The sequence below is a fragment of the Phascolarctos cinereus genome, unplaced genomic scaffold (assembly GCF_003287225.1).
Source record: "Phascolarctos cinereus isolate Bilbo 61053 unplaced genomic scaffold, phaCin_HiC Scaffold_4;HRSCAF=312, whole genome shotgun sequence".
In the NCBI taxonomy this organism is placed as follows: Eukaryota; Metazoa; Chordata; class Mammalia; order Diprotodontia; family Phascolarctidae; genus Phascolarctos; species Phascolarctos cinereus.
The window spans coordinates 158,852,340-158,873,905 of record NW_027555847.1 but is presented as its reverse complement, the minus strand read 5'-3'; the positions used below and the strand labels follow the sequence as shown (position 1 = coordinate 158,873,905).

The 21,566-nt window shown below is 41.5% G+C and overlaps 1 protein-coding gene across 1 annotated transcript in view; it reads right to left on the bottom strand.

Moving 5' to 3' along the window:
- Nucleotides 1-21,566, bottom strand: part of TMEM8B (transmembrane protein 8B) — a 71,176-nt gene that overhangs the window by 44,913 nt on the left and 4,697 nt on the right. Inside the window, exon 2 of the mRNA XM_020977117.2 lies at nucleotides 2,422-2,611. Within this exon, the coding sequence (XP_020832776.1) occupies nucleotides 2,422-2,611 (190 nt within the window). The remainder of the gene's footprint in view (nucleotides 1-2,421; nucleotides 2,612-21,566) is intronic.

Sequence of the window (21,566 nt, the reverse complement as noted above, 5' to 3'; positions counted from 1 at the left end):
GGAACTGGTCCTCATTATTCCAGTCCAAGTCTTGAGCCACAGGTCTGAAGGAACTTGCATAGCCTATGATTAAATCATAACAAGGCATAGAGAATAAAGGGTTCAACTTGAAGTCATAATATCTTACCTCTGACAAAATGCAAATAACTCTAAGCAAATTATACAACCTCTTAAAACCTCAGTCTTCTCATCCATAAAATTTGGGGATTAGACTAGATGGCCCGTAAGGTCTCTTCTAGCTGTAAAATTATGATCCTCTAAATGCTCAGCCTCCTTCATTGCCAGGTCTTCAAATACCAGCTGCATCTTGATAATGAAGTCCTCAAAAGAACTGTGTAGGAGGCTTATCTTGTCCAACCCTCTCATTTTATGAACGGGGCCCTGGACAATTAAGCAACACATCTTCACATGGGTAGCAAGTAGTTGGGCCAAGATTCAAGCCCAGGTCCACTGACTTCAAATCCAAGATTCTTTCTATTGTATGATGCTGGTTGTTCTCAAACACTTGGGAATAGCCCAAGGGCTGGAACATCCAGTCAGAATATCATACCTTCATGTGATCTTTGGAGACTCAGGTAAGAGGACTGAGGTCAAGGAGCTTTCTAGTGCTTCCAAAGTACCACTTCTGCACTCTAGTTCAACTTACGGAGCACCAAATCGTGAGTGTGAGGAATTAAATGTGTTCTGCCTGGAATGGGGGCCTAGAGCTAACCTGGTTCTCCTCAGATAGCTGGAAGTGCCATCCCTGAAGTGTTGCATTTCCTTCTCTTTTAGCAGTTGAATGATAGCCGTGGACTTTTAATTCCACAGCTCTAAATGGTTGGCAGATAGATACATAGATAGATATACACACGTACACACACACACACACACACACACACACACACACATACATATATATAGATACATACATATATATATACATATACATACACGTACACACATACATACACACAAAAACACACACACTTCCCAGAATGAGTCCATTTGGCTGAACGCAATCCCTGGGAACAATCACCAGAAGAGGCTCAGCACACGAGTCAATAAGCAAATGGTAGTGACTGATATGCAGCAATACAGCTAAGAGCTTATGACAGGGTACAGGTGTGAGCAACAGCTGGTATCTGTAAGACAAAGGAAGATAATTTTTCAAGCTGAAATACAGTTGGAGGCTGAAGCCAGGAGGTACTCAGCCAAGTTGGAGGAGGTAGGGCAAGTCTGGAATGAAACAGGGCCAAGTTTCTAGCCAAAACAGGTAAAATAGGCAGATCATGAGAAGAAAACAAAGGCATGTCAACAGACCAGCTCAGGATCAACAAGACAGAGGTACTAGCAACAAGGCAGGTAACATACTTTGACTTCCTCAAAGAAGTCCTCCAAGTCAGCTGGCAAAAAGACACATTTGAGTAGGCAGAGAGCCCTAAAGAGGACAAAAAGATATCACTTCGCCTCAAGTTCCACCTTCATTTGGAACAGACAAGAGGAAATTCTCCAAGGAGAGCAAGTTTGTAGTAATAGAGTCTCCCCATTAAGCACAGCTTTAAAAAATGTAGCTCCCCCATCTTCTGTACATACCCAACCCTAGCAAGGGCAACATATGCAGATCTTAAAGGGATGTTGCCTCCAGAGGAGTATAAGTGCATTGGAAAGAGCCGAGAGTCAAGAAGACCTAGATTCATGTCCTGGCTTTACCATTTATTTACTATATGATCTTGAGGAAGACACCTTACCTCCCTGAGCTTCAGTCTCTTAATACATACAAAAAAGATAATAATATTCATACCATATAAATTATGAGTTGTTGTGATAATCAAATGAGATAATGGATGTAAAGTACTTTTAAAAGCATAAATATTAATTATTATATAACAATATTAATAACAACAATAATGACTAATAATTATTTGGCTTTCTTACCCCCAAGAGTTCTTTAAGTGAGAAGGCAAGGGGAACTCCTTAGAGCAGATAGCTCTATGGACCAAGAGATGTAACCCTAACCCCAAATTCTTGAGGTCTCTTTTGCCTGACATCTATTGCTATAGGACCTTGGGTAGGACAGAGGACCTGGGTCCTGACGTATGAGAGCGTTAGGTCTCATTTTATAAAAGAGGATTAGAGTCCCAGAATGGGGGGGGGGGTGGTTAGTATATCAGGGATGCGAGATCAGGACATCAGGGCTGGGAAATCATTTGGTCAAGGGAGAGTGCTTGGAATGGAAAATTAGGCTCTTAAGAGTTTGGGTGAGAGACCAGGCTGTTAGTGTCTATGGGCTGGCAGTGGGGTATGAGAATTCAGGTAATAGAGTAGGGAACTAGATTGTAAGCTTGGGGATCCAAATGTCAGGGGGTAGGAGATAAGAATGAGAGGTCACACTATCAAAGAGTGGTTGAGAGTCAAAAGCTGAAGACCAAGTTTACTCACACAGTCACACTTTGGTCAGGGCAATGGTCCCCAAAGGTGCCCCCCTGCTCCTTGAAGATGATGAGGTTCCAGACAGCCAGGACCGTGTCCTCAGGGACATGGAAGTGGAAGAGCTCAGTGCTGGCAAAGGAGCGGAAAGGACTCAGCTTTCGGGGTGAGCAGGTGGAGTAATCAGTCAGGAAGAGGCCCCCTGGGGGAGGTTAAGGGGTAGGGAGACAGAAAGAGAGAGAGAGAGAGAGAGAGAGAGAGAGAGAGAGAGAGAGAGATTGAAAGAATGTGTAACATCTCAAATGATAAACACCCAAGCCCACTATGGTGACTTTCAATAGGCTTCCCCCACCCCCAAGAAAGAGAGAGAGAAATGAAAGTTGGGGGAAACTCTGACTCCCAAGTCTCCACACAATGATCCCCTAAATCCTCCACAGTGACCTAAATCAGCTCTCTGGAAATAGGTTGTGAGCCCTAAAAATTTCATAGTTACCCCAATATCTCAGAAGTAACCACAGTGAACCTCTTAACAAGAGGACAAAGGACAAGGTCAAGGACTAGAAGGTGCCATAACAGTTATTTCCCAAATCCCCACACAGAAACCAAAACAGACCTTCACCCCATCTCAGTCATATGCTAGTAGAAGCTGTACCCTCCAGAGGCTCTAACAATAATCCCAAAAGGCCACCTGGGGAAAAGGGGAGGGGTGAGAAGGGAGGAAGAGCAGAAGGAAGGGAGGAAAGGAGAGAGGGAGAAGGGGGAGAGAGGGGGAGAAAGTGAGAGGGAGGGGAGGGAGGGAGAGAAAAAGAGAGAGGGAGGGAAAAAGAGAAGGAGAAAGGGAGAGAAAGTGAGAGGAAGGAAGAAGAGAGGGAGAGAAGAAGGAAGAGCAGGAGAGAGGGGGAGGGAGGTGGAGGGAGAGAGAGAGGAGGGAAAGAGAGGAGAGAGAGGGGAGTGAGGGAGAGAAAGTGAGAGGGAAGAGAGAGAGGGAGGAAGGAAAAAAGAAATGGAGAAGGGGGAGAATGGGAGAGAAAGTAAGAGGAAGGATGCAGGGAGAGAGTGAGGAAGAGCAGGAGAGGGGGGACAGAGGGGGAGGGGAGAGAGAGAGGGAGGGAAAGAAAGAGGAAGAAAGAGTTCTAATGGTCAAAAATGACATAGAGGCAAGAGTACTGGACTTGAAATCAGGAGAGACCTAAATCCCACCCAACTCGGACACCTGCTAGCTTTATGACCTTGAAGCCTCATTTAGCAACCTCAGTGAGTCTTAATTTCCTCATTGGTAACGTGAAGACCCCACATACAGTATTTACCTCACAGGGTTGTTGTGACAATCAAATTAGAAAATGTACTTAAAGTACTTCGCAAGGGCTCTATAAACAATAGCTTTTAAGATCTTGTAACTTTGTAACTTTCCTCATGTCTGTTATTTTTACCTCCTGTCCAACTCCCTGTCGTTATGAGTAATAAAAACTTAGAAAACCTCAAAAAGAATTCTGAGATTATTCAGGAAGAGGATGGGAGAAGTTAGGAACCTGTAGCCCCAACCTGCCAGAAATCAGAGGAGAGAAGAACCCTGGCCAGATGCAATAGGTAGTGATAACAGGACAGGAGGCAAGTCAATCCTTGTGGCCCCTAAGAGACAATTAGAGCTCCAGGAGATCATAGTGACACTTCACTCTACCTCACCATATCCAACCAGTTACCAAGTCTTATGGATTTTGCCTCCACATCTCTCAAATCCATCCCTTTTTCTCCACCCAAATGGCCATCACCATAGTACTCATCATCTTTTTTTTCTTTTTTTTCTTTTTTTTGGCTAGGCAATGGGGTTAAGTGACTTGCCCAAGATCACACAAGTGTTATGTGTCTGAGGCCAGATTTGAACTCAGGTCGTCCTGAATTCAGGGCCGGTGCTCTATCCACTGCGCCACCTAGCTGCCCCCTCATAGTACTCATCATCTATCTATATGGCTTGACTATCACAATAGCCTTTTAATTAATTGGTCTCCCTGCCTCAAGGCTCTCTTCTTGTTCCAATCTACCCTCTACACAGCTTGCCAAAGGGATATTCCCAAAACACAGATCTGACCTTGTCATTCCCCTGCTCAAAAAGTTCAAGTGGTCCCCTAATGCCTCTAAGGAAAAAATAGAAAATACAGACTCATGTTTAGCATTTAAAGCCATTCTGGCTTCAGCCTACCTTTCCAAGTTTATTACATATTATTCCCCTTTTGACACTCTACAGTCCCCCCAAACCAACCTGACCCACTTGCTGCACTCATACAAAATAGTTCATTTCCCAACTCTGTGAGTTTACACAGATTGTCCCCATGCCCAGAACGCACTCCCTTCTCATTCTAGCCTGCTAGAATCCCTAGCTTCCTTCAAAATGAAACTCAAATGCCACCTCCTAATATGTAGCCTGTCCGGATACCCCCAGCTGCTAATTATTGAAATGACTTTGCATATGCTATGTGTTTACTTGTTTATGTACATGTTGCTTTCCCCAGGTGATTGAGCAGAGATTGTCTTGCTTTTGTATTTGCATTCCAAGCCTCCAGTAAAGTGTCTGGCATCTAGTAAGAGCCTGATTGTTTATTGTTTGATTGATTGATAGCAACAGATGATTGCACTGCCCATGGAGACCCAGAAAACATGCTGAAACTATAACTAGTGTAGAGAGAGGCAAGCAACTGGGACTCTGGGTATTTAAAGACACAATTAGGGAAGTTTTATGGGAGCAGCTCCAAGATGGAGGAGACTCCCAAATACCAGGGAACTCCAGACGGGAAGTCTTAGGAGAAATTTAACAAAAAAGGTCACGGAGATTAGAAGCCCAGTTAACCAACTGAGGCTGAGGATATTAAGGATGATGGGGACTACTCAGTGACAACAACCAGAACCAGCCCTGGATAAGCCCCAAGGATAACTCGTGAAATACAAAACCTCAGGCAACAGCAGGCACTGTGTTGGTGAAAGCAGAGAAGCAGGAGGAGGAAGGTCCAAGGGCTCAAGTAAGAAGAGCCCAGAAGGGTAGCTTTGGAGAAACAGACAAGATATACCCAGACTGAGGACTATCAGAACCTCAATTCATGAACCAAGCAACAGGTACATGATAAGCACTTGCTATATGTGCCAGGCACTATGGTGGGCACTCAGGATACAGATAAAAATGAAACCATCCCTATCCTCAAGGCATGTACATATATAAATACACACAAAATATATAAAGGATGGGAGAGGAATGCACTAGCAGCTAGGGGATCTGGAAAGGTTTCTTATAAACAGTGGCATTTGAGCTGAGCTTTGAAGTAAATGAAGAATTCTAAAACAAGGAGATGAGAAGGGAGTGCAAGCATAGGGTGCAGCCTTAACAAAGGGACAGAGATGGGAGATGGAGTGTCAAGGGTTCATCATGGCTCTGAGGGAGAGAATCTTGCAAAGGGAAGAAAAGGATGAGGTAATGTGAGAAGCAGAGCTACAGAGGGAGCTTGGGCTAAAACTGAGCTTAGCTGCAAGAAGAATGGGAGGAAAATCAAGACAAAGGATATTTCTGAATAAGGAGGTGGTAATATGTCCGATGGGCAGCTAGGTGGCACAGTGGATAGGCCAGGCCTGCAGTCAGGAAGACTCATTTTCCTGAGTTGGAAGCTGGCCTCAGACACTCTGTGTGTGTGTGTGTGTGTGTGTGTGTGTGTGTGTGTGTGTGTGTGTGTGTGACAGCTGTGTGACCCTGGGCAAGTCACTTCACCCTGTTTGCCTCAGTTTCCTCATCCATAAAATGACTTGGAGAAGGAAATGGCAAACCATTTCAGTATCTCTGCCAAGAAAACCTCAAATGGGGTCACAAAGAGTCAGACACAGCTAAAAACTGACTCAACAACAACAACAAATATGCCCATATCTTCTTATATTCCTTTGACAGGCAACAGAGCAGCAGAAAAACCCTCAGGAATTATTTAATAGAAATTAAATAGAAAATGTCTTTTCTAAGAAGTCCCAAATACTAGAGCATCCTAGAGACCCTCCATTCTCTGCAGTTCTCCCCATGCCCACATGTCAGGGCATTTCAACAAAAGAAATGTCAGACCTCTTACCAAAAAGAAGTGCCTCCTGGGAGAACTTTAAAATAGCAGCCTATATGAGGTCTTCCCAAGGATCAAATTTAACCAGAAATATTTCTGGACCAAACTATGCACTATAACCTGAGACGAGTCAGTCTTTCATCACTATGGTATTAAGAGATTTGGCAGTCAAACGGTGCCAAGCAATTAAGGTGAATGCTATGGAAAAAGACCTCGACATGATATCCCTTGATATATTATATCTTCTCTCCCAGGAGATCTGACAATTAGTAATTGAGCAGAAGCACCAGACTGTCTTTCATGCAGAGAGCAAGTGAGCCTGACCTTCCAAGAGAGATAAGAGGAGATGGGCATGACCAACAGGAAAGAAAGGAAGATTTACTTGGCAAAGAGCCAGTAGTCCCCACTGTGAAAGCTGGGAGGAAGGGGGGAAAAACGGAGATTCAAAGGGACATGTGTGTTATGGATGTAGAAAACTAAGACACTTTTAATTCAAGTACCCAGGAAAGACCAGAGATGGGAAGACAGAGCTCAAATTTTCCCTAGTGCGTGAGTATGTGGGTGTTATAAAAGTAGAAAAGGAGAATGAGGAAACTTATGTCAGAACCAGAAACTATATTAATGACAGAATGGAAGAGGAGCTCGAGTCAGCAGCATGGCTTGGAAAGAAACAGAGCTATTAGCCAGAGGAGGGCTGCATTGCCTAGCCATCATTAACTTGACAGAGGGAGAAGAGCAGTGACAGCAGCCTGTGGGTATTAATCAGGCCAAATGCTATTGCAGAGCTTTTTGACAGATATGGTTATTTGTGGACTCAGGATTCAAATCCAAGTAAACCTATCCTCAGGGGCAACTAGGTGGCCCAGTGGATAGAGCACCAGCCCTGAAATCAGGAGGACCTGAGTTCAAATCCAGCCTCAAATGAAACACTTGACAACTACTAGCTGTGTGACCCTGGGCAAGTCACTTAACTCCAATTGCCTAAAAACAAACAACTAAACCTATCCTCTTCTAGGAAGGACATGGCTGTATTACTTGGCAATCCCTAGGGCACTACCCTGGTGTGGACACATTTCCATCTGCCTTTCCCAATATACTATCCAATGGAAGACAGCCAAGGAGAACTGTGTGCTGTGATGACATTTTTCCTTTCCTGGGGCATCTGAGAATCTGAGAGTTGTAATGGTGGTGATGGTGGTGGTGATGATGTAGTGATAATTGTAATGATGATGGTGATGGTGATGACAGTGGTAATGATGACCATGATGATGGTGGTAATGATGATGGTGACGATGATGATGTTGATGATGATAGCATTTATATAGTATGTCAAGGATTGCAAAGCACTTTACTTATATTATCCCATTTGAGCTTCATAAGAGCCTTGTGAGGCAGATACCATAGTCATTATTCCTATTTTACCAATAAAGAATGAGCCTCATAGAAGTTAAATAAATAGCCCATGGTCTTACAGATAGTTAAGTGTCAGAGGTGGGATTTGAACCCAAGCCTTCCTGACTCTAAGCACATCATGGCATCTATTACATCATGCTGCCTCACAGGGATCTTAGGAGCCATCTAGTCCAGCCCACGCCTGACTGACAACTCCCTGACAAGTTATCATACTTAGCTTCCACTGAAGACCTCTATTTTTATACTGCTTCACCCAGAATCTGCCTCCCTATGACTTCTACCCATTATACCTGATTTTGCCCACTGGAGCCAAACAGCACTGACTCATCTTCTATTAGACAGACCTTCAAATATTTGAAGACTGTTATCATGTGTGTCCCTTCCCTAGCCGAGTCTTCTATTCTCCAAGTTAAACAACCTCATTTCCTTTAAACAATTATAACATGGCATGCATAGTCTCTTTATTATCCTGGTTGCTCTCTTCTGGACATGCTCCAGTTTGTCCCTCTTCACTTCTCACCTGGACTACTGCAATAGCCTCCTAATTGTTCTTTCTACATCATGTCTCTCCCCACTCCAATTCATCCTCCACAAAGCTGCCAAAGAGATTTTCCCCTTAAATACAAATATTACCATATCATCCCAAACCCTTTACTATACTCAGTAAACTCTGATGTCTCCCTGTTACCTCTAGGATCACATATAAAGTACTCTGGCAATTAAAACTCTTCACAAACTAGCCTCTTCTTGTCCTTCCAGCCTTCCTATGTGTACTGTATGGTCTAGCCATAGTAGACTACTTGCTGTTCTACATTCACAATCCTCCATTTCCCATCTCCACGCCTTTGTACTGGCTGTCTCCCATCCTTAGTATGTAGTCCCTCCTTATCTCTCGGAATCCCTGGTTTCCTTCAAAACATTTTTTTTAATTTTCCTTTGTTTTTCCTTCAAGACTCTACTCAAGTGTTCCTTCCTTTCTACATGTCACCTTTCCTGATCCCCTTCCCCAACTATTAGTATCCTCCCTCTCCAAACTACCTTACATTCATTTTTTTAGACATTCTGTACAATTTTGATGGAGCACACATCCTAGGATGTCTATCCTAACTCCTACTCATACTTATGAATCTGATCTCCAGAATGTGCCTACTACTACATCCCCTCAGTCAATCTGAATGGACTTCCTTCACATTCTTTGTTCATATCTAGTAAACCACCACCACAACAACAACATTAATAATAGCTAACATTTAAATAGTGTTTATTACATGCCAGGCACTGTGCTAAGTGTGTTATAATTATTATTTCATTTGATCCTCACAAACAACCCTGTAAGGTAGATGCTATTTTTATCTTCATTTTACAGATGAAGAAACTGAGGGAAACAGAAGTTAAGTGTAAGTATCTGAAGCCAGATTTGAACTCTGGTCTTCCTAACTCCAAGCCCAGTAGTTTATCCACTATTCCACCTAGCTACCCCAACTACTGAGATATATTCTCACTTGATGGATATTTCAGGACATAAAATGTTTTCATTTATTTACAGTAGTAGGGTGATTTATTTTGAACCCTATTCTTATATAGGTATATGTAGTGTCCCCAATTAAAATGTAACTTTCTTGACAGCAAAGACTTTTAATTTGTCATCATCTGAGCAGTGCTTAAGGCAGTGCCTGTCACATAGTAGGAGCTTAATAAATGCTTGTTGGTTGTTGGATTGCTTTGGCATTATCCTTCCCAGAATCGCTTACCAATACTACAGATATGAGCACTGGATTTGGATTCAGAGCACCTTCAAATCCCAGCTCTGCTATTTACTATTCATGTAACCTTATACAAGTCATTTCCTCTCTCTGTGCCTCAGTTTCTTCATCTGTAGAAGGAGGGACCTGGATTAGATGATTTTAAAGGTCCCTTCCAGTGCTAAATCTATGCTCCTATAATTGTTTAATGAATACTGGAATCACCTCTTCCACATCATTGGCATCCCCTGCTGTGCCCCCCATGATACTCTGCACACCATCACTCCTTGAAGTGAAGTTCAAAATCTTCACACACTATCACTTAATAGCTCAACCAATCCAAGGCTTATTTCATCTAAGGATGATCAGGTTCACTCTCCCCTAAGCCCATTAACTAAGAACTTTTAAACTAGGCACCCAAAGAGCAAAGACCAGGAAAGAAAAGTCATGAAGTGATCTGTAACATGTAACACGTGCCTCCCTGCCACAGAAGTCTTTTCGTTCTCTAGTTGTTGTTCAGTCATGTCCATCTCTTCCCGACCCCATTTGGGGTTTTCTTGGCAAAGATACTGGAGTGGTTTTCCATTTCCTTCTCCAAGTCATTTTATAGATTAAAAAACTGAGGCAAAGAGGGTTAAGTGACTTGCCCAGGGTCACACAGCTAGTAAGTGTCTGAGGCTGGATTTGAACTCAGGTCTTCCTGACTCCAGGCCTGGCACTCTATCTACTGTGCCACTAGATGCCCCAAAACTCTTACAGCAGAACAAAGAGAGAACATGGGAAAATCCTCCCACTTGGAAAGTCTAATGATTAGGGGTAGAGGGGAAGAGGGCAGGTTGTTCTGTTTGTTTGTTTTAGCTAAGGCCTGGAATTTCATTGCTGTAGGGAACTTCCTTTGAGGCAACTCCCTCTATCAATGCAGGTCAGCACCTTCTCAGCAATGGTGTCAAAGATTGTCTAGGGTAATATTTCTGCAGGGGGAGGGACCCTGAAAATGTTCCTGTCAAGTGGGGGTCAAGAGGATGACCTTGCTGCCATGGTAGTATTCTAGTCAGAGGAGATAGGGATGAAGTTAAACAGGGATTCCAAAATCTAAGGAAGAAAATTCCTTGGACCAAATTAAGTGGTCTAAGCAAATGGTAAACGAAAAGGCAGTATCTGTTGTAATCCACTTCTAAATGGTTTTCAGGAAAACCAGACTTAATTCTCCTTAGGAGATATATAGAAGACGATAATCAGCAGCTGTTTTTTGCCTTTGTTGAGCCTTTCAATTCAATTCAACATTAAGGGCCTACCTATGTAGGAGCATTGTATTAGACATTAGGGATACATGTTCCTTGCTCTTTGGGATCTTGCAGTCCATTAGGGGGCATACAACATGTCTACTAATAAGTAAAAAAAAAAAAACTAGATAGGATGCCATGTGGGCACCAGAAACTCAAAGTGCTCTAGGAAGACTTTGGAAAGAAAAAATTCTCTTTGATTTGAGGTAGAGATAGGGTCAAGAAAGGTTTCATGGACGAGGTGGTGCTTGCGCTGGACCTCAAAGGAACAGAAAGATTTCCAAAGGTAGAGAGGAGTGAATTTCAGACCCGGGTGACAATTGAGTGGATGAATAGAGGCAAAAGATGGCTGGAAAAGATGAAGGAATTGTCCGTAGCCCACTTTGGCTGAAATGGAGAGTTCATGGGGGAGGGGAGGGTCTTCTTAATCCCCTCAGATTTATTCATCTTAAGATTTAAAAATATGAACTAAGTCTGGAAATGTAGATTGGTCCCTGAGAAGTAGAGAACAAAATACATACTAAGGGATCTGTGATTTATCTTATAAGCTATGAATGGGGAGCCACAAAAGATATTTGTACACGGTCAGACATGTGCGTTGGTAAGATTGCTTCTTGTGTGATGGATAGATTAAAGAGGGAAGACCCTGAAGGCAGGGGAGCTATAATGATAGCCCAGGCTAGATGTGGTTATAATTTCAAATAGGGATGAAGTTAGTGAAGAGGTTAATGAAGAGGAGGGGATGGACGCAAGAGATGGGATGGAAGCAGAAACAAAAGGACTTAACAGACTAGATGTGGAGGAGAAAGGAAGCAAATAACCATGTATTAAGTGTCTATTATGTGCCAAGTACTGTGCTAAATGCTCTACAATATTATCTCATTTGCTCCTCACAACCACCCTAAGGGGTAGATACTATACTTTACAATTGGGGAAACTGAGGCATGTAGAGGTAAAGTGACTTACCCAAGGTCACACAGCTTTCTGACTCCAGGCCAAGAGCAGTATGTATTGTTCCACCTAGAGTCAGAGATGATGACGCTGATGTTTTTCAGTCTGGATGGGCCAATGGATAACAGGATCTGCGAGCTCTTTGAAGGCAGGGACTTGTGTTTTTGCCTCTCTTTGTATCCCTAACACTTAGCACAATGCCTGGCAGGTAGCAGGCCTATAACAAATACTTGCTGACTTACTGCTGTCATAAAAAAAAAAACTAAGGAAGTTGGGAAGAGAACAGATTTAAGGGAAAAGAGGATGAGATTAGTTTCAGAGTGTTGACTTTGAGTTGCCAGTGGAAAGGGAGTTCTCTTTGAGGGAAAGGAGGAATCCAGGAGCACTGGTGTCGGAAACAAAAGACAACTAGAGCTACTGGGCTTGGCTCATCAGTGATCTCCAAAGACAGGAAGGTAGATCTAAGAAGTATCAGGCCTAACCCCATTTCTCTACCTCTTCCACCTCCACCTCCCCCAACCTTGAAGCTGGACAGGACCACTAGTGGCTGTTATAAGGGGAGCTCTGGATTCCCCATCTCCAGAGAGTAAGTACTTATTCCTCTTCATATCTATTACCCAGCTAAGTAGTACAGTGGATGGAGTGCTGGACCTAGGGTCAGAAAGACCCAAGTTCAAGTCCAGCCTCAGATACTAGCTAAACACTACAAACTATGGGACCGTGGGCCTTTCCTCATCTGTAAAATGGAGGTAATAATAGCACCTACCTTCCAAGGTTGTTGTGAGGATCAAATCAGACACCCATAAAGTGCTTAGCACAGTGCTAGTCACAATGTAAGCACTATATAAATGTTTGTTGCTAGTGTTATTATCCCTCATACCTGATCATTTATCCAAGCAATGTCATGGAACATATTAGTAGGCAGGGAGGGAGCAGGGAAAGGGGAGAGTAATAGGGAATCCCACAAAGCAGTTGGGTTTCCAAGGTTTGCAACTGTGTTGGAAGCATGTATCATAAAGCTGTTAAGAATTCCTATCACTTTGTAACTTTCCTTGGGCTTTTTTTAAATCCTCTATTTGCTTCACTGTATCCCTTGGATACTTTGAGGACCTACAATGAATTTCATTGGTATCTGTGAACTCTCTCCCCGGTACATTCTTATCATCTATATCCATGTCCTTTCATAGATACTCCAGGGATGGCCATCTACCCCATGAACAGAAAGCCTTCCTTTGGGTCTTTTAATATATCATCCATGTATCCGTGCAGCATTTAGGCTGTATCTGTTATCCATGTTGTTACTGTTAGTAAAAAATCCTTAGCAAAATCCAAGGGTTTACTCAAGGCCGGGAGGAAATGGGAGAAATTGGGAGGAAAATGGAGGCTGCTTCTTGTTTATCAGTGGATCCAAGGGGCTGAAGAGTGAGTGCGACAGAAGGGATGGCAGCAGTAAAGAAAAGGAAGAGGTAGTCCATTCCCCAGGGGTCTGCAGATGAAAGGATAAGATAGTGACATGCCAGAGACCCAGAAGTTATCCTATGAGAATGGGCCTGGGTAGAAGTTGCCTGACTGATTCTCTAGCTAAAGAAAAGGTAAGATAAGCTCCACACAAGTGCTCAAATATGCAGCTAGTACCATCACATTATAAAGTCAAATTCCTAATAACAAATCTACAGAGTAACAGAATAAAGTAATGAGATTCATTTTGTTTGGAGGTGAAATCAGTCCCATTATTTTATAGTGAAACCTTGGACACCCCCTTGGACACCCAGAAAGCACATACAAACCCACGTTCACAGTCTGTATTATTGAAGTTAAAGCTTATTACCTCCATTTGCCCCTCCTCAGCCCCCAGAATCCACCTTGCTGCTTAACTGTTCACAATAGTGTGATGAAATGGGAGTCATTTGCCATGAGATGAAGGTCCACCAAGGGTTATCCTCTACCCTACCATTTCCTACTAACATCTTCCAGGTCTTAATCATATGTCCTACCTCTAAGTTCTGAACAAGCATCATCATCTGACCTACTGAGGTAACCCAAGGATCCTTATGCTTTGCCATCTGACCCATTTCTGCACCCTTAAGACTTCCCATCTGCCCTACAACTGAACTCTCTTTTGTGTGTTGTCCCTTCCAATTAGAGCGTTAGTTGGTTGGAAGCAGGGCCTATCTCACTTTTTCTATTTGTTTCCCTAGCAATTAGCACAAAATGCTTGGCACATAGTAAGCATTTAACTAGTGCTTTTTCATTCATTCATTCATTCATTATCTCTGAAAGAAAAAAAAATAAGTATTTACTGAAAATTAATTAGATAAATTACTGTGTTTAAAAAAAAACACTCTTTGGGAGAAACTCACATATTTAGTTAAAGAGAACCCTAGGAAAGTGGGGAAATTTAACAGTCAATAAACACGAGTAGTCAGTCTATCCATAGCTGAGGAAGAGACTAATACACACTATTGCCCTCGTCCTTCCTTCCTCCACTTCTTTCTATCCTTTTCTTCTTTCATTCTATTCCTAGGACAGCCCCCAATACAGTTGTAAACATTGGAAATCCAACTGCTCCGTGAGATTCTCCATCACTCTCCCCTTCTCCTGATGTTTCCCTCACTGCCCCCTCATCTACTCCAAGACATTGAGCCCCATAGGGCTGCTTCTGCTTGGATGAACAGTCAGCTTTGAAAGCAAAGACTGGGTATGGGTAAGAAATGGAGTGAGACAGAAGACCAAATACTTACTCTCTGTAGAGGGGTATCCCAGAATTCCCAGAGGTCCTTTCCAGCTTCGGAGATGAGGGTGGGGTTAAGGCAGGAAAGGCAGAGTTAACCAACTTTGCTGAGTTCCCTTTCATTAAAGAGCTTGAGGCAGAGATGCAGTCTGGCCTTGAAAGCCTGACAGTGAAAAGGATCAGCCTTTCTTACATTGTAAGAAGTATCTAGCACAAGGTCCCTCCAGTGTACTACTTGTATATATGGTAGGAAGCTACTGCTACTATTTCTGTTACTGTTGCTGTAGAGACCAGCAATAGTAATGTGTACATTGTACTGAAAGCGTGATTACAAGCTGCATGTTTTACACAAGAAAGAAAGGGTCAGTAAAGTGAGGCCAGTATTAAAACCTATGTGGTATCAAGGGTGTGCTGGAAAACATATACCAATATCAGTACATGTTAAAGTTTAATATTTTCTCCATCATTTTCTTGAGTCTCAACAATCAACAAAATAATAAATCAAGCCCTGAAATGTAGCATTTGCTGATTTTTGAGGCGTAAATGCTCACACTGAATCTCACAACAGGGTCCAGCTGGCTTAGCACAACCTTGCTTCTCATCCACGTATCATACAGCCTAGACCTGGGAAGAGAAAAATAGGGGACACCACTGCCCACTCTTCCTCACTGCCACCCCAAGTCTTGACACTTCACTTTCATTCTGTATCTACTAAATTCTCAGTAGCACTAACTTCTGTAACTTGCAAAGGTCCGCTATCCCCAGGACCCCTGCAAGATGAAGGGTTTACTGTTTCTCATCATTTTCCCATGAAATGATAGCTGCAAGATCAACATGAGACAATTTTAAAAAATGGTCTTCATTAGGAGTGGAATGATGTTTAGAATGAGAGGGTTGAGAGTACTACTATGCTCTACCCTGGTCGTACTCTACCTACTAAATAATGGAACAGAATCCTTCCCACTGGTATGGCTTACATGATAAATGCCATCACAACACCAGGGAAACTACAATAGTGTAAATCACATATTTATATAGTCTGTATGGTTTACAAAGCACTTTATAGGCTTTATCTCATCTGAGCCACATGACAACTCTGTGATAGTACAAGCATTAGCATTCTGAATTTACAGATAGGGCTCAGAGAAATTGAGGGTCGTGTCAATGGTCAAACAGCTAATAAACTAGTAGATCCATCTTCTGACTCTGGTTGAATACTCTTTCCAGTGTACCATGCTCTCTTTCTATAGATATCTTATACACACATCCTCCCTTATCAGAGGTAAACCCAATAACACCAAGGTCATTGAAAGAAAAGCTCTCATACCCCACAGTCTGTGTTATAGCCAGATGTTCTTATTATAATACCAAGATAATAATGAATGCATTCATATAAAGACTGCCTTATCCTGAATAAGTTCCATTGTACCACCACAATAAGGATAAGAGCTGAGTTCTCTGTACAGAACCAACAACGTGCAGGGTAAGTCACGTTACCAAAACAAATAGCAACAAATTTCCTTGTAGACCCCATCATAATACTAATGCCATGAATATGTATTATATGACAATAAGGCAATGAGAATGATGTGGTACAAATGATAGAGTGCTAGAATTGGAGTCAGGAAGGTATGTATTCAAATTTCCCCTCTGTGCTTATTACTTGTGTCACCATTGGCAAGCCACTTAATTGCACTGAGCCTCAGTTTCCTTGTCTATAAAATGAGAATAATAAATTTGCAGGTTTCTTGTGAGGTTCAAATGAGTTAAAGTGCTTTGCAAATGTTAAAGCGTGTATAACAGCCAATTATTTTCAACAGCATCACCAATTTATTAAATGCAATTTAGTTACTCTGTAAGTTTGACCTTGTATATACACATACCATACATAGAAAGACATGGATGTGGTATGTGATCTTCAGGTTGGATTCTATCAGAAATAACACTACTAGGAATGCCCTTCAGGGCAAACAAAAACAGTACAGATGACCCCATACATACTAAAATATCCATAGTAGCACTTATGTGGTCACAAATTAACTGAATATAATATGAGTGCCCACTGTTTGGTGGATGGTTTGTGGTATGTGAACAGGATAGATTATTGTGTGGTAGTAAGAAAAAACAAGTACGATGAATTTAAAGGAAAATGAGGAGGTCTGTGTAAACTGATAAACAGCCTGAGATAAAGAGCTGCACAGGATGCACACAATGTTACAATGAAATGAAAGGATCACTAAAAGGAATAGATAACAGCATGACCCCTCCCTTCTTTCCACAGAGAAACAATGGACCACAAGGGCAGAATGTTGCTTACATTTTCAGACATGATCACTACACCACTTGGGTTTTTTGCTTAACCTTTTTTATTTGATACAAGGGAGAGTTCCATGTTGGAAGACAAAGGGAAAGAGATGTAACCAGAAATGATGGTGAAATAAAAACAAAAGGCTTTGGTAACATTTATTTTATAAATAAGCACTATTTTAACACCCAGATCGCAGTAATGAAAACATTTCTAAATTCCCAATAAAAAATGTGTTTATTATACAGAGCCTGAAGCATCTCTTACAACCGTCAAGCCATGATAATGAATGCACTCACATAATGGCCTTCAAGAGCCAGGGTGAATCCCACTCATCACAAAGCAAAGGCCAGAATCATAAATGTGGAAAGGATGACCTTGGAGTAAAAATATCTAATTTCCTCATTTGGCTTATGAAATTTATCTTATTACTTTTTAGCCATGTCAATTACATGTGCACCAAAGCCCACAAAAATATATGCAAATGGTCCACAGAATCCCAGTTAAATACTATGATTGTAAGAAGAGCAAGATAATGAAAAGATTTTAAATGTCATAAAGACATGTAAACTCATGCAGATGACTTCATTACCCAAGGTAAATTTCACTGCAACACTCAAGTCACAGTAAGAAATATGTTCACATGGCTTGTGTTGGGTCAAAATGTCAAGGACATGTGATTTCATCCACAAAGGGATTCCATAGCCAAGTTGCAACCCTTCTACAACTTCCATGACTTGGACAGTTGCCTGAGGCACAGGAAGCAAAGTGATTCAAATATGATCACATAGATAGTAAGTGGAGGGGGAGGGCTGGGATTTGAACCCAAGTCTCCTTCAGGTCAAGTCTGGTGTTCTATTCATTTATACCTGCTACTTCTTGTGGTCTGAATTATCTAATAGGAAATTTCATTATGACACTGAAGTCATTACAAAGCTTATTTTCACATACATGACCTTCGTTTTGCATGACATATTCCATTACTCTAATTAGATTACTAAAATGAGCATACTTGTCTTCATGTGTTATAAAAATTCTCATCAGTATCAATGCCACTAAAATGAGATTCCTTCTCCTAATTTATAATCACATGTCACATATGCACACAGAGGCATATAAGTGCATGTATATGGCCTATAATATCCAGGTTAAGGACACTACATTCTCCCTAAGTCATAAGTTCCCCAGGCTAACCATTCCTAATTCTCGCAACCATTCCTAGTCAAACACAGTCTTGAGTCCCCTTCTGGCAGCTCTCTTCCAAGCATCGTCCAATTTGTCATTATTCTTCTGGGTTCATGCCTTCCAATCTAGGGACAAGATGGAGCTAACTCAGAATGCATGTCACATTCTTAAAATTCAGTTGCCAGAACAGTACATGCTCTTCCAGGTTTGATCTGACCAAGACAGACAACAGCAGAACCGTCATCTCCCTTGTTCTGAACACTATACTTCCATCTATACAGCCTAAAAGTTCATCAGTTGTTTTGACTTCCATGTCATGCCATACATAGGATAAATCAGAATCAGACATGTTGCAAAAATCATAAAATTTCAGTGTTGGAAGGGACCTCAGAGCCCATATAATCTAACCTATACCTGAAGAGTAATCCCTTCTATAACATTGCCAACAAGGAGTTATCCAGCCTTTGTAGACCTTCAATAATGGGAAAATTTTGCTACCTGTCATAGCATGACATTAACTCCTACTGAGCTTTTAATCAACTAAAATCCTCATCTTTTTTACATGAATGGCTATTGAACTAGTCATCTTATATCCTTTACCTGGGCAGTGGATTTATAAAAATCTATTTGCCCAACATTAAATCCAAGTGCCTTATTCTCTCTGTAACCCATGGCCCAGCACCCCAAAATCTGGTTTACATAGATTGGATTCAATCTCAAAGGCAATCCTCAATATCAAAAATGTTGGCTTACATTACCCTCCTAACCTAGAGTTACCTCTAGCAAATCTCAGAATGTAACCCAAATGAACTATGCCAAAAAAGCAATCAAACTGTCCATACCCTTTGACTCAGCAATACCACTATTAGGTCTATATCCCAAAGAAACCATAAAAAGGGAAAAGGATCCATAGGTACAAAAATATTTATAGCAACTCTTTTTGTGATGGCAAAGAACTGGACATTGAGGAAATGCCCATCAGTTGGGGAATGGCTGACCAAGTTGTGGTATATGAATGTAATGGAATATTGTGCTATGAGAAATGATGAGGGGCAGCTAGGTGGCACAGTGGATAGAGTACCAGCCCTGAAGTCAGGAGGACCTGAGTTCAAATGTGGCCTCAGACCAAGCACTTGACACTTATCAGCTGTGTGACCCTGAGCAAGTCACTTAACCGCAATTGCCAAAAAAAAAAAAGAAGAAAAAAGATGAGCAAGTGGATTTCAGAGAAACCTGGAAAGACTTACATAAACTGACACTGAATGATGTAAGAAGAACCAGAAAAACATTGTATACAGTAAGAGCAACATTGTGTGATGATCAACTATGATAGACATAACTCTTCTCAGCACTGTATACAATGTATACAAGACAATTCTAAAAAATTTATGATGGAGAAAGCTATCCACATCCAGAGAAAGAACTATGGAGTCTGGATGCAGATCAAAACATGCTATTTTTACTTTATTTGGGGTTTTTTTGTTTTTTTTTCATGGTTTTTCTGTTTTGTTCTGTTTCTTCTTTCACAACATGACTAATGTGGAAATACGTTTAACGTGACTGTACATGTATAACCTATATCATATTGCTTGCCCTCCTGGGGAGGAGGGAGAGGAGAGAGGGAAGAAGAAAAATTTGGAACTCAAAATCTTATAAAAAAAATATTGAAAACTGTCTTTACATGTAATTGGAAAAAAATACATTATGTACAATTGTTAAAATGCAACCCAAATGTACTTTGAGACTAGATCTACATAAATGTGGATAAGAGGCTTTCCAGATTCTATACAAGCATTCAGGGTAAAAACACAAGACAGCCTTTATTCTACAACACTAAAAATTCAAAACCACATAAAAGACTGACATAACTCATGAACAATCAATGCTATTCTCTCTTCCAGTGAATTTCACCCTTCTTCATGGTCCTAAAACCTTCCCAACTAACAGCAACTTCCTATGGTCTGCACTTTCTTCAGAAAGGAAGCATATTTGGACTTACTAAGGAGGCAAGCCCCTAACATTTCAGGAAGTCCCTGCTTCATATGAGAACTCTATGGAGACTTAAAATTCTACCCTGCGGCATGGACTTCCCCAAGAAGAAAAATATACCTGAAGTGCCTAGGCAGGTGAGTTCTGTTTTCAGTCTAAGAACAATAGAAGCACAAAGATTTGTGGTGCTACCCAAAGAAACTTAGACTCCCCCCATGAGGAAACAAATTTATGGATTGCTAAAGAGACTGTCTCTTTACCCATCAGACTTTCACCCTTCAAATAACTCCAAATCAGGTCTTTTGCTTTCCCATATCATGGCATAGATACCTCTCCTGTTCCTCCAAGATTGAGGGTCATGGGTAGGTTCTTTTTCTCCAAGAGGCTAAAACTATCAAAGAATTCACACTCTCTCAATATAAGGTTAGGTGCCCTATTACTTGAACTTTGGGTAGCTAGCAGGCAACTTCTCAAGAGTTCCAGGAAATCTCTCATCTCTCACCAAAAGAGTGAATTCCATGATCACACTGCCTAACAACTCTCTCCCCTCCTCTATCCAGGAGGCTAGGTTTCAGGAATTCCCACCCTTATTTACAGCTGCTCTCTCAGGCTGAGAAGTTATGCAACTGACTCTCTAAGAGTGGGTCAAGGAATATGGGGTCCAACTCTTGGGTTATATGGGCATGAGAGTACCTGCAACTGCCATGTGTCTCTGCCTAAGGCAGACATTATTGACTAAAGGGGGAAAGTTCCCCATGCCCAGGACACAGGTCCATTCTTAGCTTTGCTGCACTCTGGTCTGTCTTCCAAAAAGAAGGGAGAAAGACCAAAGGGAGAAAAGAGGCTAGAGTCTTCAAAGATTCCCTTTTTAGGCAGCTTTAGAACAGTGATCAGTACAGTAGCCAAACATGATGGTGAAGAATATCTCCCACTTCTCATCCAAGAGATGGCATACTATTGGTGTGGAATAAGGCATATATTGTCAAGCACAGGCAAATGTTAACTTATATTGCTCAACTATACTTTGTAATCAGCAAGATTTATACAAGAAGGAGATAGAGGGAGTATCATGGAGAACTGATGGCAATACTTTAAAAAGAGCATAAGTAATTTTTAAAAGAAAAAACATCTTAAAAGACTCTCTTTTATAAGTCAGTTAAAGGGAGTGCCTCCTCCCATGATGATCTATTCCACAAAAGGCCAAGCCAACCAATTTATCTGTAATCACTGAGACCGACCTCTTCTAGAGGCACCTCTCCATAGGAAGGTACAATCAAAAGTTGAAACAGCTCATCTCACTGTATATACGTCAGGTTAAGCAAGGAAATCTCTTGATGAATCTCCTACACCTATTAAATAATATCTTGCTAGACTTTATCAATTATTCTAATCTATCAAGATAGTTTTGGATTCTGATTCTGTCATCCACAATGTAATAGCTATCCCTCCCAGGTTCATTCCATCCACAAATTGGAT